Source organism: Anthonomus grandis, chromosome 19 (assembly GCF_022605725.1).
Source record: "Anthonomus grandis grandis chromosome 19, icAntGran1.3, whole genome shotgun sequence".
Lineage (NCBI taxonomy): Eukaryota > Metazoa > Arthropoda > Insecta > Coleoptera > Curculionidae > Anthonomus > Anthonomus grandis.
The window spans coordinates 5,058,482-5,073,264 of NC_065564.1; the positions used below are offsets into that span (position 1 = coordinate 5,058,482).

The window sequence follows — 14,783 nt, forward strand, 5'->3', positions numbered from 1 at the left end:
TCATACAAGACGTTGAAAAACTGTCCAATATTGTTAATAATTTATCTGTGAAGCTAGGAGCTGAGTTGTAACTACAAAATAGCTCCTTTAGTCAGTTTTCCCCTCACCAGTTTACTTAATCCTCTTCAAAAATCGATTAGGAGCTCGAATAACCAAAGCAAAAAAAAAAAATTCTCCAATATATTTTTCATTATAAAGCAGAAAAATCCTCGCTTCAAACTGTTGTAACTTTATACGCATATTTGCCGAAATTTCACGTTTCCGGGCGTGTATGTCCGGTGCCCAAAAAAAAAAAATAATCCGGTTTTGTACGCGAATATTCCCGCCTACAGTTCAAATTTCAAACGACGATCGATTGGTGGACCCGCAGAAAACGTTCATACCGTGCATTTTTCCATACTGGAGAATTTTATTTATTTTTTTTTTTTGATTATTTAACGGTGAAAAAATTCACAATTCGGCAACGTTAATCCCTAGAAGTGGGCGAATTATCCGGAGCCCTTTGAACCCGCCGCGCGCCTAAACCTAATTAATGCCCTTAATTACATTTGACATCTATGAGCTTTCGTACACGCCAATTTAATATTAGTGCGCCCTACACGTTTGACACATGTATCGACCCTTTTCTCGCTATTAAGGGATTAAATAATTTGACCAAAGGGTCTAATGCGATACAAGCGAAGTATTAGGCGAGTGACAAACGAGAGCCCGAGCCCCTAATGAGGTTTTAATTGCATTGTCATTTTTCAATTTCTTCCCTTGTACAGGCCAAATTACTAGTCTGCCTAATCCTGTACTATTTATTCCAAAAAATCCATTTAGTAGTTTTATATGAATAATACCAAGTGACTCCATTAAATAACTTCAATTTCATCTCAACATAATCATCAAAGACAAATTTCCAACCCTCACCATACCTCTTTGGGTCCTGAATAACATAACCTATTTCAGACATCCCTATTCACCCGAAACTACAACACCCTCCCGCTCTAGGGGCAATTTCAACCCTAAAACACATCGGCTCATAACAGTAACAATTTCCCCGAATATGCAGCCCGGGTATGTGTATAAAATATCCACAAGTTGCGGAATGGTGTTAATAATGGAGATGCATAATTCTATTTGAGCTCTCGGACGTTTGCCCCCGGCTTACAACCCCTTCTGGAACCGCGGAAAAGCTTATGAATTATTTCCAGAAAACGGAGTGAAGCAGTATTTCAAAGGGATCCCTGTATTGTGTTAATTATGGAAGGAATCAACGCTCCTTCTCCTGTAATATCCTTAGGGAGGTTTGGTCAATCTGCCCCGTAACCTTTAGACAAGAAATAAAAAGGAAGAACAAGGCAGTTTTCATTAACAGAGGCTCTTTATCATGAAAACTAAAATATCTTTAAGGGAACTGGATGGATTTTGATGAGACTTCAAATCAGGACCATAAAAGGTTCACGAGATGTGCCTCTAAACAACAATTTTTTGAGTTATCATTAAAATTGTCCTATTAAGTTTCTTTATATTATCAGAGGTTTAAAAGTAAGCCCGTAAGCCCTATGAAAGACATATACACTTCAATGAGCAATGTGCTTATCCAGAGAATTCGGAATACCGAATAGTCTGGAAAGGTCTACAAATAACATGTTTTAAAACTGATTTTAGCAGGAATTTAATAAGTGCTTACTTCTTAATAATCTTTGCCAATGATCTGTATCATATACAACAAATATAACAATATATAAAATATACAATAGAATCCGATTTCTTGAAATTTTACATAGAATCTAAAAATAAAACCCTCTATATAAGGAGAGAGTGGGAAGCCCATTTTAAACAGAAAACATGCCTTTTGTAAGTCGATATGCCTTTCTTTAAATGTGGTTAAGTGTGTAAAAGATTAAACGTTAAAGCCAGTTTTAGTAAAGCCCCAAAAAAGACATATAAATTTTAATGAGTAATGAGATTATCCAGAGAATTTGGAATACAAAATAGTCTGGAAAGGACTACAGATCACAAATTTTTAAATATATTCAAACGTTGTAAGTTTAAATAAATTTAATCTTGTTGCTTGCATACCAGTACTTCGATAAATATCCTCAAAAACGTGACACTTAATGGAATCATCAAAAAAGATACACCATACTTTATACTGTCAAACGAAAAGCCTTGGTTTTTTCTGTTTGTCCTGAAGAAGGCATATGATAGACCGAAACGTTGGTAATAAAGAGAAAATAGATTTAAACGGCTTGGATTTTACTTGACTTCACCCTTAAAGCTCAAAATAATTAAACTGGGTCACTAAAATAACATATCATATTTTCAAAACTACTGGATGGATTTTAATGAAATTTATCATAAAACGTTCAGACGATGTTTCTAAAGAAACTTTATTAAGGGTGTAAAATGATTCAATAACAATTCTTTGAGTTATCATTAAAATTGTCCTGTTGAGTCTTTTTATATTATCAGAGATCAATACTCCCATATAAACTCGAATATCTTTAAAAGTACTGAATGGATTTTGATGAAACTTATCGTAAAACGTTTAGGGAATCTTGCTGTATAAACTTTATAAAGGGTTCAAAGTGATTCGGGTACAACTTTTTTAGTTATCATTAAACTTGTCTCTTTGCATTGTCAGAAATGATGCCTCTGATATAGACTCAAACATTTTCAAAAGTACTAGATGGATTTGGTTAAGACTTATCATGAATCCTTGAGAAAACATTTCTGCATAAACTTTATCAATGGTCTAACATTATTCAATAACAACTTTTTGAGTTATAATTGAAATTATCCCATTAAGTCACTTTTTATTATCAGAGATCATGACTGCCACAAAAACTCAAATACTTTCAAAAGTACTGGATGAATTTTGATGGAACATACACCAAAATATTCCAATTAATTGAAAGCCCAAAGTAACTCTCTGTTCCCTCTCCGATCGTTCCGAATAACATTAAAAATATCCAAAAGGCGAATACAAATTGTTCGTTCGAACGTAACGAATTGTTCATAAAGGCCGCATTAAATTTGTCAATAATTTCGCCGTTTTCCGGCGTTTGCTGGAAAAATTCCAATTGATACATCCACGCATAAAACGAAACGCGTTATGACAACCTTTACATGATGAAGGCGGGCCCAATATTCCCCGGTACCTTTTTAAAAATAAGAAGAAAATGGGAAAACTGATGAGAAATCAAACGTTAAAAAATAAATGGAAAACATTTTCTTGAGCGTTCGCTCAAAGGGCCTCGCATCGTTTGATGTCTCTCTCTCTCGCGCCAATTTAATATCTTATTGAAGACGAGTATTTAGCCCCAAGGGGTGGGAGGGAGGTGAAGTCCCTTTGGAAGCCGATTATAAGGCATTTACTTGCCACTCATTAACTTTATGGATTTTTTAAGGGTTGTAGCCGCCCACCACCCTTTTTCCCCCTTTCAAAAAAAAAAGCGTATTTAATTATCCCCGGACATGAAAGATAAACATTCATCATCGTGCATGCACGCCCGAGATTTTGGCATTTTCCGCGATAAAAGTCCGGAATTAAAACTTCCAGATAAACATAATGGAAATAGAATTGTCCGGGGGGGATACTCCTTTGTGCCCCACGTGTCATACAGGCCCCGGAGAGTCATTAATTATAGTTTTTTCTTTCCATGTGTCTGATTGACTGACCTCCCCTGGAGGCCTTGGATGTCCTGGAAAAATCCAGTTACTCGGACGACTTAAGGACTTCTTAAGTAGGATTTTTATTTATCATAAATCCGATTTTGTTTGAACGGAAAACCCGGGGCAATAAAAGTGGCTTATGGGCGAAACAACTACTCCCCCGGCTTATCCGTACATTAAATCGTAAAATTTATTTAAAGTTTTCTCTGAGATTCGCCTCGTAAAAATTGTGCAGATTGGATTTTCCGGAGCGACGTTTTGTTCTTATTTTCGATCATCCTCCCACTGCATATTTCTTCGTTCCTATAGCAAGGGTAATCTGGATTTAATCTAGATAAGTTACACTTACAGGGATTATTTTAATGGCCTTTAATATGATGTCAAAAGCTTAAAAAATGTTTTAAGGGAGTAAAAATTTACTGCAGCCCTATTTTAAAGTGAAAATCCGACTTTTTTACACGAGAGTTGCATGTAACAGTCAATAAACCCAAGCAACAGACGATAGTTAAATAAACGTTGATTTTTGATTTACACCAGATGTACATTTTTGGTTGAACTTCAACTATAAATTTATTGCATAAAAGTTAAACGTTGTAGTATGGTATACTATTTAAAGTAACTTTTTTTTAATTTTTTGCAAAAAACCCATTTTATTTGATTTATTGACCCATGATTTATTTAAATTTCATATAATTTTATATATAAATATTTAGTATAAAAACAGCGTTATTATATTGGATAATATGGGCGAAAACAGCGATTTTTTTAAAGAATTTTATCCAATATGTGCGGTGTAATAAACGAGTTTAAAAACTAGATAAACCAGTGTCAATTTTTTAATTATGAAATTTTCTCCCTTTTGTAAACAGAATCGTATATGATACATCTATATTCTACAATTTAATAAATATACCAAAACCAAAAAATTACTAAAAAATCGTTGAATAAATATATATTTAACGATAATAATATATGATGTGTTGCTTGAGAACGTTGCAGCACAGTAAAGCAACGGATACAACATCCGTACACGAATAAATATCCGGAACGATCGACCGAAAGCAAGAATTTCGTATAAACGCCGAGAAAATCCCGTCCCAAAATGGGATTTTCTCGCGCTCCGTGAATATTTCCGTGATTTTACGTAATATCTCCTACATTTCCCGCATACTACCGGCGAAAATTCATATCAAATACATCTAATATACGCGCAAGAATGCCACACAAAATACATGTCTCGGTAAAAGGGATGAGTCGCTTATAAAGGGAGGAAAAACCGGACTTTTCTTACCTGACGGTGGGCGCCACGGGGTTTCCATCCTCGAAGGTCACCTTGGGCGCGAGAAACTTCGGGAGCTCGTTGCCCTCCGCGTGTTCCAACAGGGCGCACATCGGCTCGTCCTGGCTACACAGTCCCACCACCCTCGCCAAGTTCGCATCCCTTAAACCGGCCAACCAAGAGGTTTCCCTTAGGAATTCGTGGCTGAAACAAGAAAATGGTCAGCAACACGAGAACTTGTTGGGAAATCGGGAAGTTTCGCACCGTTTGGCATCACCACATCCGCGCCACAAGCTTTTCACGATCACCAGTTGCTTCTTGTGGAAGGAGGAGCCTCCGTTGAAATCCGGGAGGCCTTCAGCCTCGCACAGGTGAACCTGGAGGAGTAAGAGTTTGTAAGGTTTTTTCATTGATTTACAGGCATGATATTACCAGGTAGGTATACAGAATTAAATTATCTTTAAATTGATTTATCAGGCTTTAAAAAATATTAAGTTGGCTTCGAGTAATGTGATGTAGAGACAGCAAGGCTCTGAACTTTTATTAAGGTCTTTAAAGGAGAAAAACATTAATTTTTCAAGAAATCCTTTGACCTACAGGGATGAGATTAACATCCTCGTATGCACCATTAAATAACCTGTAAATGGATGTACTAGACTTTAAAAAATATTAAGTTGGCTTCGAGTAATATGAGGTAGAGACAGCAAAGGTCTGAACTTTTATTCAGATCTATCTATGAGATGTTTATCCAAGAGGAAAAACATTTTTTCCCATGGCATCCTTTAACCTACAGGGATGATATTAATAGACTTGTATGCAGTATTAAATTACCTGTAAGCTAATGAAAAAGACTTTAAAAAATATTTAGTTGGCTCCAAGTAATATAAGGTAGAGACAGCAAGGGTCTGAACTTTTATTAAAATCTTTCAAGGAGGATTTTTTTTTTTTTACAATTGAATTACGTCGATAATATTCATAGCCTTGTATGCACCATTAAATTATCTATAAATTGATGTAAAAAACTTTAAAAAATATTGAGTTGGCTTTGAGTAATTGGAGGTAGAGACAGCAAGGGTCTGAACTTTTATTAAGATCTTCCAAGAGGAAAAACATTTTATTCCAAGGAATTCCTTTACTTACAGAGATAATATTAACAGCCACGTATACTACATTAAATTGTCTGTAAATCTGTAAATTTTCTGTAAATTGATGTACCAGACTTTAAAAAATATTAATCTGGCTTCGAGTAATGCGAGGTAGAGACAGCAAGGGTCTGAACCTTATAAGACCCAGTGACTTTATAATATTTAAAGTTTGTTTTAAGTCACGACTGTTCGATGGCGCCTTTGTACTTTGTCTTGCACCATTAAATTACCTGTAAATCGATGGTCCAGACTTTGAAAAATAATAAATTGGCTTTGAGTAACATGAGGTGGAAACAAGGAGGGTCTGAACCTTTATTAAGATCTTCCAAGAGGAAAAACATTTTTTTCTAAGGAATTTCTTTACTTACAGAGATGATATTAACAGCCACGTTTAACTACATTAAATTGTCTGTAAATTGATGTACCAGACTTTAAAAAATATTAAGCTGGCTTCGAGTAAAGCGAGGTAGAGACAGCAAGGGTCTGAACCTTCTAAGACCCAATGACTTTATAATATGTTTTAAAGTATGACTGTTAGATGTGGCCACAGGTGCGCAGTGCAATAACGAATATTCGCGCACTGATTTACGATAAATGAGGATACTGCGTAAGACGGGACGCAGAAAAAGTGACGACAATGGCACGTGTTTCTGCTCTTTGGCTTCTTTAGGGTAGTGTAAAAAACAGAAACACGTGTCGCAAGGTACCGTCTTTACTTCCGATTATCCCGCTAAACCCTTTCTTTTGCTATGTAGTTAGTTCTTTATCGAAAAACAAAATAATTCCTTCTTAAAGGGTTGTTATAAATCCGTCGTCGGTTGGCCCTTCGGTCCGCCCCTTTGACCCGAAAAGTCCGATTTAAATTTAAATTTGCCCGGCAAACAACCAGCAAATCACCGTGGGGTGCAGATCGGGCGATCGGGGGGGCGTGTGCGCTCCCCTTTCGCTAATCCGGACCTCCCGATAAACTTTTCCATGTTTATGATTGCATTACGAACACAAATTTATTCGGGTTCGTTCGTTCGTTCGTTCGCCGCGAATTGCATAAGAAATATTGTTGTGCACTTCCGGAATTTTAAGTAGGGCGAAGTCTTTATCCGCGGGTAGGAAATCCTCATCGATTACATTTACCGACTCGGTGTTTACGGTTGTTTGTTTCTCGGAGGGATCTTAAAATGACGAGGTTCGGAATCTTAAAATCGGGACTTTTTCGAGGGTTTATGAAATACGACGCCGGTGCTTTATGGTTTGTCTTGAAGAGGCATAAATTCCTTACGATTTTTGTCTCTATAATATTTCTTGTCTTTTTAATAGGGGATGCACCGAGGGGTTTTAAAGTTGAACCCAATACTTTCCCCAAAAAAAAAGATCATATAAGAAAACGAGGTTCACTTGTTTTAAGGCACGAAAATAAACTCCAAAAAAAAATTAAATAGAAAAAAAATAGTTTTCTTAAAATTGATTTTTTTCAAAATTTTTCCAAGGGGGGCGGACCCCTGTGAAAAAATGCTCAAAAGAGATTTTTATTTTTTAATGGAGAAACTATTGGTTTTTGAAAAAAATATTTTGAATAAATATTATGGACCCTAATGAGTGCTATAATTTAAAAATTATTTCACGCTTCTATATAAAACCGTTTTCGGGAAAATCCAGAAAAACTGATTTTCATATTTTTCCATTTTTCTAAAAATCTATGGGGAAAATCAACATTTTTATTTTTGTATTTGCTCTAAGTACTAATGCCCAAAAAAATGTTAAAGTACCTTTTTGCCCTAACTTAAATATTAAAGGTGTTGTCGAGGATTTTTCAAAAAATAGCCTATTTTTCTAGCTGAAAACTTAAAAAAATATTTTTTTTGAAAATTAAAAAAAATCATACTACGAGGTACAACATGAAAATAGCAACAAAAAACCTTAATGACACTTTTTTCTAAAGCTAATAATAACGGCGCAAAAAATTTTTGAAAATTTAAATACCCAAAAAATGCCTTAAAAATTGAGAAAAACTCAAAATATTTTTGAGTTTCAGTCATTTTTAATAAGTATAATAAGCTTTAAAAAAATTAAAAAAAAAAAAAAATATTTACTTAAGGTCGATTTTTTCCAAAATTTTTCCAAGGGGGACCCCTGTGAAAAAATGCTCAAAATTGATTTTAATTTTTTAATGGACAAACTATTAGTTTTTAAAAAAAATATTTTAAATAAATATTGTGAACCCTAATGAGTGCTATAATTTAAAAATTATTTCAAGCTTCTATATAAAACCGTTTTCGGGAAAATCCAGAAAAACTGATTTTCATATTTTTCCATTATTCTAAAAATCTACGGGGAAAATCAACATTTTTATTTTTGTATTTGCTTCTATGTACTAATGCCCAAAAAAATGTTAGAGTACCTTTTTGCCCTAACTTAAATATTAAAGGTGTTATCGAGGATTTTTCAAAAAATAGCCAATTTTTCTGGCTGAAAACTTAAAATTTTTTAATTTTTTTTTTAATTAAAAAAAAACATTACTACGAGGTAAAACATCAAAATAGCAACAAAAAACCTTAATGAATTTTTTTTCTGAAATAAATAGCAAAGCCACAAGAAATATTTTTCAAAAATATCAAAACAAAAATTTTTTTTTTCCAAAAAACAGTTGGTTTTCGAAGAAAACGTCTTAAATAAAAATTATTAACCCTAATGAGTACTACAGTTTAAAAAATAATTTAGGTCATTATCTACAGCTGTTTTCTGGAAAATCCAGAGAAACCGCAATAGACATCGGCTGTTTTCCTACAGGAAAATCTTCGTTTCTTGAGGTGAAACTGGATTGGAAAAAATTAAATTTGTTTCAGATTTTAAATATAAAATGAAAAATGACGTAGAATGCCTGGAAGAACTAAATTAGAAAGTAGAAATAATGACTCTAAAATCCTGGAAAAAATGACCCAAAAGTCTGGAAGAAAATGACAAATTATGATGGAAATATGCCTAAAAAAAATGACGTCTATTGCCTGGATGATTAAAATAACGTGTTTATTAAACCGAGCAAAAAACGGCAATATTCATAAAGATCACTACAAAAAACCAGATCTCAATGTATAAGACATAAATTGCTTTTTTTTTTAGCTCCATCCTGGAATCTGGGTGAGCTACGAGTTTCCACCTCATCCAGATGGAAACGACACAAGTTTTCCTGGAAGAACATCCCAAAACCGTCGAAATTTCCTTTAAACCGACACAAATAAAGCCATTTATTGCCGAGTAAGTCAACATCGAGGACAAGCGGATGAAAAGGTCGAAGTTTTGTATAAAGTTATTGGGGTGGGGGCCTCTCCGCCCCGATACCCGGTCCAATAACGGGCACATTAAACAAAGAAACAAACTCGATTTTCCCTTCGGGTTATTTTTCTTTCTTGCTCTCCTTGCGGTTCGCCCCCCGTCTTTTACGTGGATATATTGCAGAGAGAGTAAAAAACAAATAGAGATATTACTTACCATCCCGAAGTCTCCCTCTCCCAGTTTCTCTAGGAGTCTCAGTCGATGTCTCGGGAAATCTAGGAGATGAGCTACGCCCTCTAGCGGAGGCCCTTCCGGTAGTTTGATCGGGGTGAACCTACCTGGGGTGAAGTGTTGTTCTCTCCGTTCACCCTGTAATGAAAAATCATTTTTTTCTGGATAGGTTAGGCATGAAATCAACTGCTCTATAATGACAATTTAAGGCCCTGGAAAAGTCGCTACTCAATATGGCATGATAAAACATCTCGTATTCCGGCCGTCATATTGCCATAATTCCCCCCCTCAGAAAACGACGTCCCGTACTTCCCGAGAAACATCTGCGTTCCCGGAATCGCCTTATAAAGCAGCGGGATCCTGGAGTAACGGGCCCCACTTAGTGCCCTCCTCCCTCCACCTTATTTTGTGGGCTTGATATGACGAAAACAACATACGGCACTCGGGAGGAAAAAAGCCTCCCTAAATGGTAACAATTGAAATTATTATTATTATTCGCGGTTTTAATCCGGGATAACTAGGGGTTCGTTTTTTTTCCGGGCGACCTGTTAAATTTCAAAACGGAATTAGTTTGTTAGGCCGCGCGCTTTTTTTTTTTTTTTTTTTTTTTTTTTCGCGAAATGTTATTTTCGGTTCGTTTATTGGAGCTGGTTGCACGATTTTTTCGCCCTTTAGAAAGAAGGGGGAGGGGGGGGCAAAAAAACGAATTTCATCGCTTATTAACCGGACCAAGCTGGAGCATTATTACATCATTGTCTCAAGGGGATCAGGAAAAGGGAGCTTTCGCAAACAGTTACGTAATATAGAGACATAAAAACTGTCTTTTAAATAATTTCCCCGCAACTTGTTTTGGACCGTAAAATACGCTAAGGGGAAGATTTATTGGTCCATTTAAGGAAGTGCACACTTTTGTAACTTTCGCTCATTTGTAATGCATGAAACCGGGCCGGCAATAAACTCTTTCGCCCCCCCTTCGTTCTCTCGAGTTTGGAATGACGAAAAAATATGAGATATTTTTATTGCCCGACATGGAGACCCATCAGACAGGTTAAGTAATGATATTGTAAAGTGTGCAGAGAAAAATAGCCTTTTTTTGCTAGAAAAGGGGGGATATATCCGAAATTATTAGTGAGACTGCCTCATCCCTAAGCAATATTTATAGGAAAAACCTTTTTGCATTATCTGCTTTTTATTTCATTAAAATATTCTTAGTGGTTGTCGAGATATTCGACATTAAGGTCTCCTTGACTATGAAACTTCCCTGGAGCTCTGGCTTCAATTGCCTGGAAGAGTTTTCAAATGCTATTTCTCAGCATTTATTTTCCACAAATTATCCGGCAATTTTTAAGGCCAAGCACTCCAAATAGAATTCTTCGGATCCGTTAGATTTTTCTTCCAGGCATTCCGGAAGCTCCTGCCTTCAACTGCCTGGAAGAATTAGAAAATTTACAAATGTTAAGTCGTTCTTGTTTTCTTCCAGGTATTCCTGAACCCATTAAACTAAAGGAGAAAGAGTGACTGGGAGAGTAATACTGCACTTACAAATTCACACATTGAACTTGATTTTACAGAGGGTTTTTGTCATTTATCCTTGGGATTCCAAACAAATTCGTTGCCTGGAAAATGTACCATAACTTTATCCCAGTTGAACCTAGACCAATGGGGGTAGAGTGACTGGGAGAGCAATATAGTACCCAAGCAACACACGATAGTTAACGAAAGTCGTTGAATGAAGTACAAAGAAAAAAATGAATTTTTACCACTGGCGTCCATAAGGGATTTATCATAAATATAATTAATAAATTAATAAAAAAAAAAGTACGCCAGTTAAAAAGCATTTTTTTCTCAGGCAATTAATATAATGATATACACGGTTTTGATAAATATACCAAAACCAAAATTAGATGTGTTGCTTGGGTAGCTACAAATCCCCATAGAAATACTTCTTGATTTTACAAGAGCCTTCTGCCGTTTGACCGTGGAGTCTTTTCCTAACCCTGGAACGTGAGATCCCAAACAAATTCGTTGCCTGGATCTGACTCTGACTCTGGATCAACTTGTGCTTCACAAACGACCGATCCACAGCTAAACTCTTGCCCCAATTCACCGGGAAGAGGTTTCCCAACGTGTTGCGCGTTACCTTTCCGTACACGCGGTTCCCCCGGGATCTCCCGGATAAAACGGGAATAAGAGAAACTGGAAGGAAATTGCCGGGGCCGGTGAAAAGTCACAACGTTAAAGTAGATATTGGAAAATACCGCTCGGGAATGCAGTTTATTTTGCGCCGCCCAAGATAACTGTCAACGTTTTATAGGTAATTTAAAATTTCATCGGTTTATGAGGGACGTACAGGGGCGTATTTTAAAAATTTAATCGGAAACGTGTGTCGGGGTCCTCCGAGCCGGATTTCCAACTTATCTCTGCCCCAACCCTCTTCATTTGACTTTTATACAACCAGGACCGAATATTGACAATTGGGAACGTGATCACCCAACTTAAAATTGCCTGGAAAATCCTGCTTTAGTTTCCTGAAAAACCACAATTTTTTGAGTGCTCTGGCCTAAACTGGAATCATAATAGGCCTCCATAAAAATATGCCTGGATGCACCGTCACTCCCTCGGGAAAGCCAATGCGGCGCTCAGGTGCCGCCGTTGTCGTCTATAACGGTTTTAATGGACGCCATCCCTAGACGTCTATTTTAGCACTTCTGCTTTAGGTTATTTTTCTAGAAATGATCAAGCAGAGAGCCCCAAAATGTCACCTAATAACATTGCAAGTTTCATGCGTTCAGGTCTCCTCACTCCAAAGTTATCACAGTTTGACCTACTAAAGAACTATTTTCCCGATATGGCTGAGAAAGTTTCTTATCTGCGGGCCTCATCAATCAATAACGGCGAAACTAATGAACTTACCTTAATAATATCGGTGGCGGCGTAGTAGTTTTCCGAATGTATGACCCCGTTGGGGGTGCCGTTGGGGATTTGAAAGTTCTGATCGTAAGTGGGGGGACGGGAGGTGGGAGGCGGGGGAGGCGTCAAATTGTAGAACGACGGCGAGGAAAACTTCAGGTCCTCGGGAAACCCGTTTGGTCCAGTGAAATCTGCAACAAAACAAAACAAAAAAAGAACCTGCAAAACCTTCGTTCCTCAAGGAAAAGCGATAAATTTCCACCGTGACGGACAACAAGGCATTTTTGCTGTTCAGGATTTAAGGGCTCATGTTTTCTTCACCCTCTTTTAATATTTATGTGTCAGGTGAATAAGGGAATTGTTTCTTTTCATATATAACAAAAGACGGAATCGGTCGTGGACCAGAAACCAATTAATTCCGACATTTAAATGCAAATTCTGGAGCCAGATTAGCCGCCGCTTCTCGAGCCCTTCCGGAAATATGAAATGTACTTTATACGTCGCCCCCCGGGCGGCCCTAAACGTGAATTAGACTAAAAGGCAACCCTAAACGGTTCCCATGTAGGTATTTACCTGCTCTAATAAATTAATTCCAGTTTATGAAATCAGATTAATTACTTTTAGATGACGACGAGAACTACATAAACCGCTTGGGAAAATTAAATTTATCAAATGGATTACCCTCACGGGAGTAGGTTTAAGTAATTGAAAAAGATGCTTGGGAATTCGCGTTCTTAGTCAATCTAAGGCGGCAAAGATCAAAGCGATTTAAAGGAAAAGTCTACTGACGCCAGATACGGAGGGCGCTAGGGCCACAACTTTTGCCGATGACTTTAAGAAGTTTTTTGCCACAAAATTGCTTCTCAAACAGACCAAAATTCCTCAATTAAATTCTTTATAGTCTACTGACGCTAGAGCTAGTAAGCACGAGAACCACAGTTTTTGCTAATGCTACTTTATTACCTTTTGCAATATTTTTGTAGCTCCCCTCAAGATTCCTCTGTAATGTAACGATATTGTAAAGTATAAAGAAAAAAATGCCTTTGTTTGGAATTATTAGTTGAACTGGCTGTTACGCATCATCATCGGCTTTTTATTTCATAAAAATATTCTCATTAGTTGTCGAGATATTGGAAACTAAAGTCTCCTTGACCATCTTTACTAGAAATGAAACTCTGAAACCTCTGGATTCAATTGCCTGGAAAGAGATTTAATATGCTGTTTCTCAGCTTTAATTTTAAGAAATTCCACAAGATATCCGGAAATTGGTAAGGTTAAGCACTCCAAATGAGTCCCGGGATCCCTTGGGACTTTTATTTGAAGTATCCCGGAAGCTCCTGCCTTCAACTGCCTGAAAGAAACAAAAAATTTGCCAAATTTAGCAGTTCAGGACGTTCTTGTTTCCTTCCAGGTATCCCTCAACCCCTAGCTTCAACTGCCTGGAAGAACTAGATAATTTCAGAGAACTAGACATTCGGGAATATTTTGTTTTCTTTTTCTACAATCGATCTTAGGCGGCAAAGATCAGTGAGTGTGATACCTCATTTTAAAGAGTCTTTTATATCTATATTAAAAAAATCTACATGAAATAGATTAATTACTTTTAGATGACGACCAGAAATATATAACTTGCTTGGGAAAATTAAACTGATCGAATGGATTATCCTCACGGAGTTGGATTTAAATAATTAAAAAAGCTGCTTGGGAATTCGCGTTCCTAATCGAATTTAGGCGGCAAAGATCAAAGCGAATTAAGGAAAAAGTCCAATAACGCCAGATCTTGCCAACGCTAGGGCCACAATTTTTGGTAACGACTTTAATAAGTTTTTTGCCACAAAACTACTTCTCAATAACACCAAAATTCTTCCAGTAGATTCTTTATAGTCAATTGACGCTAGATCTGGTGGGCACTAGGGCCACAGTTTTTGCTGATGGTTACACATTGCCTTCTGCAACTCTTTTATTATTCCTCCCAAGCTTCCTCCTAATAAAATTAAAACTCTTGTAATAGGGAGTATATTCAAATAAGAACTTTTATAAGACCTTGAGCAAGAAACACCAATATTACTCTTTCTGTATAAAACTAGAGTGTGATACCTCATTTTAAAGGGCACATATAAGTCTTTCATACGTATATTAAATTATATAAAAAAATATCCATGAAATATCGTATAGGGTGGCCCCATTTAAACAATAAGCGTCTTTCACTCCCCGACGAAAAACACTAGGAAACTCGTAGAAAAGTTTCATTTTCCCCAATGCCGTCGGTAAATTTACAATTTTCCTAA

The 14,783-nt window shown here is 36.5% G+C and overlaps 1 protein-coding gene across 4 annotated transcripts in view; it reads right to left on the minus strand.

Moving 5' to 3' along the window:
• The window catches only part of LOC126747344 (discoidin domain-containing receptor tyrosine kinase B-like), a 147,348-nt gene that overhangs the window by 8,936 nt on the left and 123,629 nt on the right, over positions 1-14,783 (minus strand). For all 4 annotated transcript variants that reach the window (XM_050455905.1, XM_050455903.1, XM_050455904.1 and 1 more), the window contains 4 exons: positions 12,499-12,686; positions 9,571-9,723; positions 5,207-5,319; positions 4,955-5,146 (listed from right to left, as the gene is read on the minus strand). In XM_050455905.1, the coding sequence (XP_050311862.1) occupies positions 4,955-5,146; positions 5,207-5,319; positions 9,571-9,723; positions 12,499-12,686 (646 nt within the window). The remainder of the gene's footprint in view (positions 1-4,954; positions 5,147-5,206; positions 5,320-9,570; positions 9,724-12,498; positions 12,687-14,783) is intronic.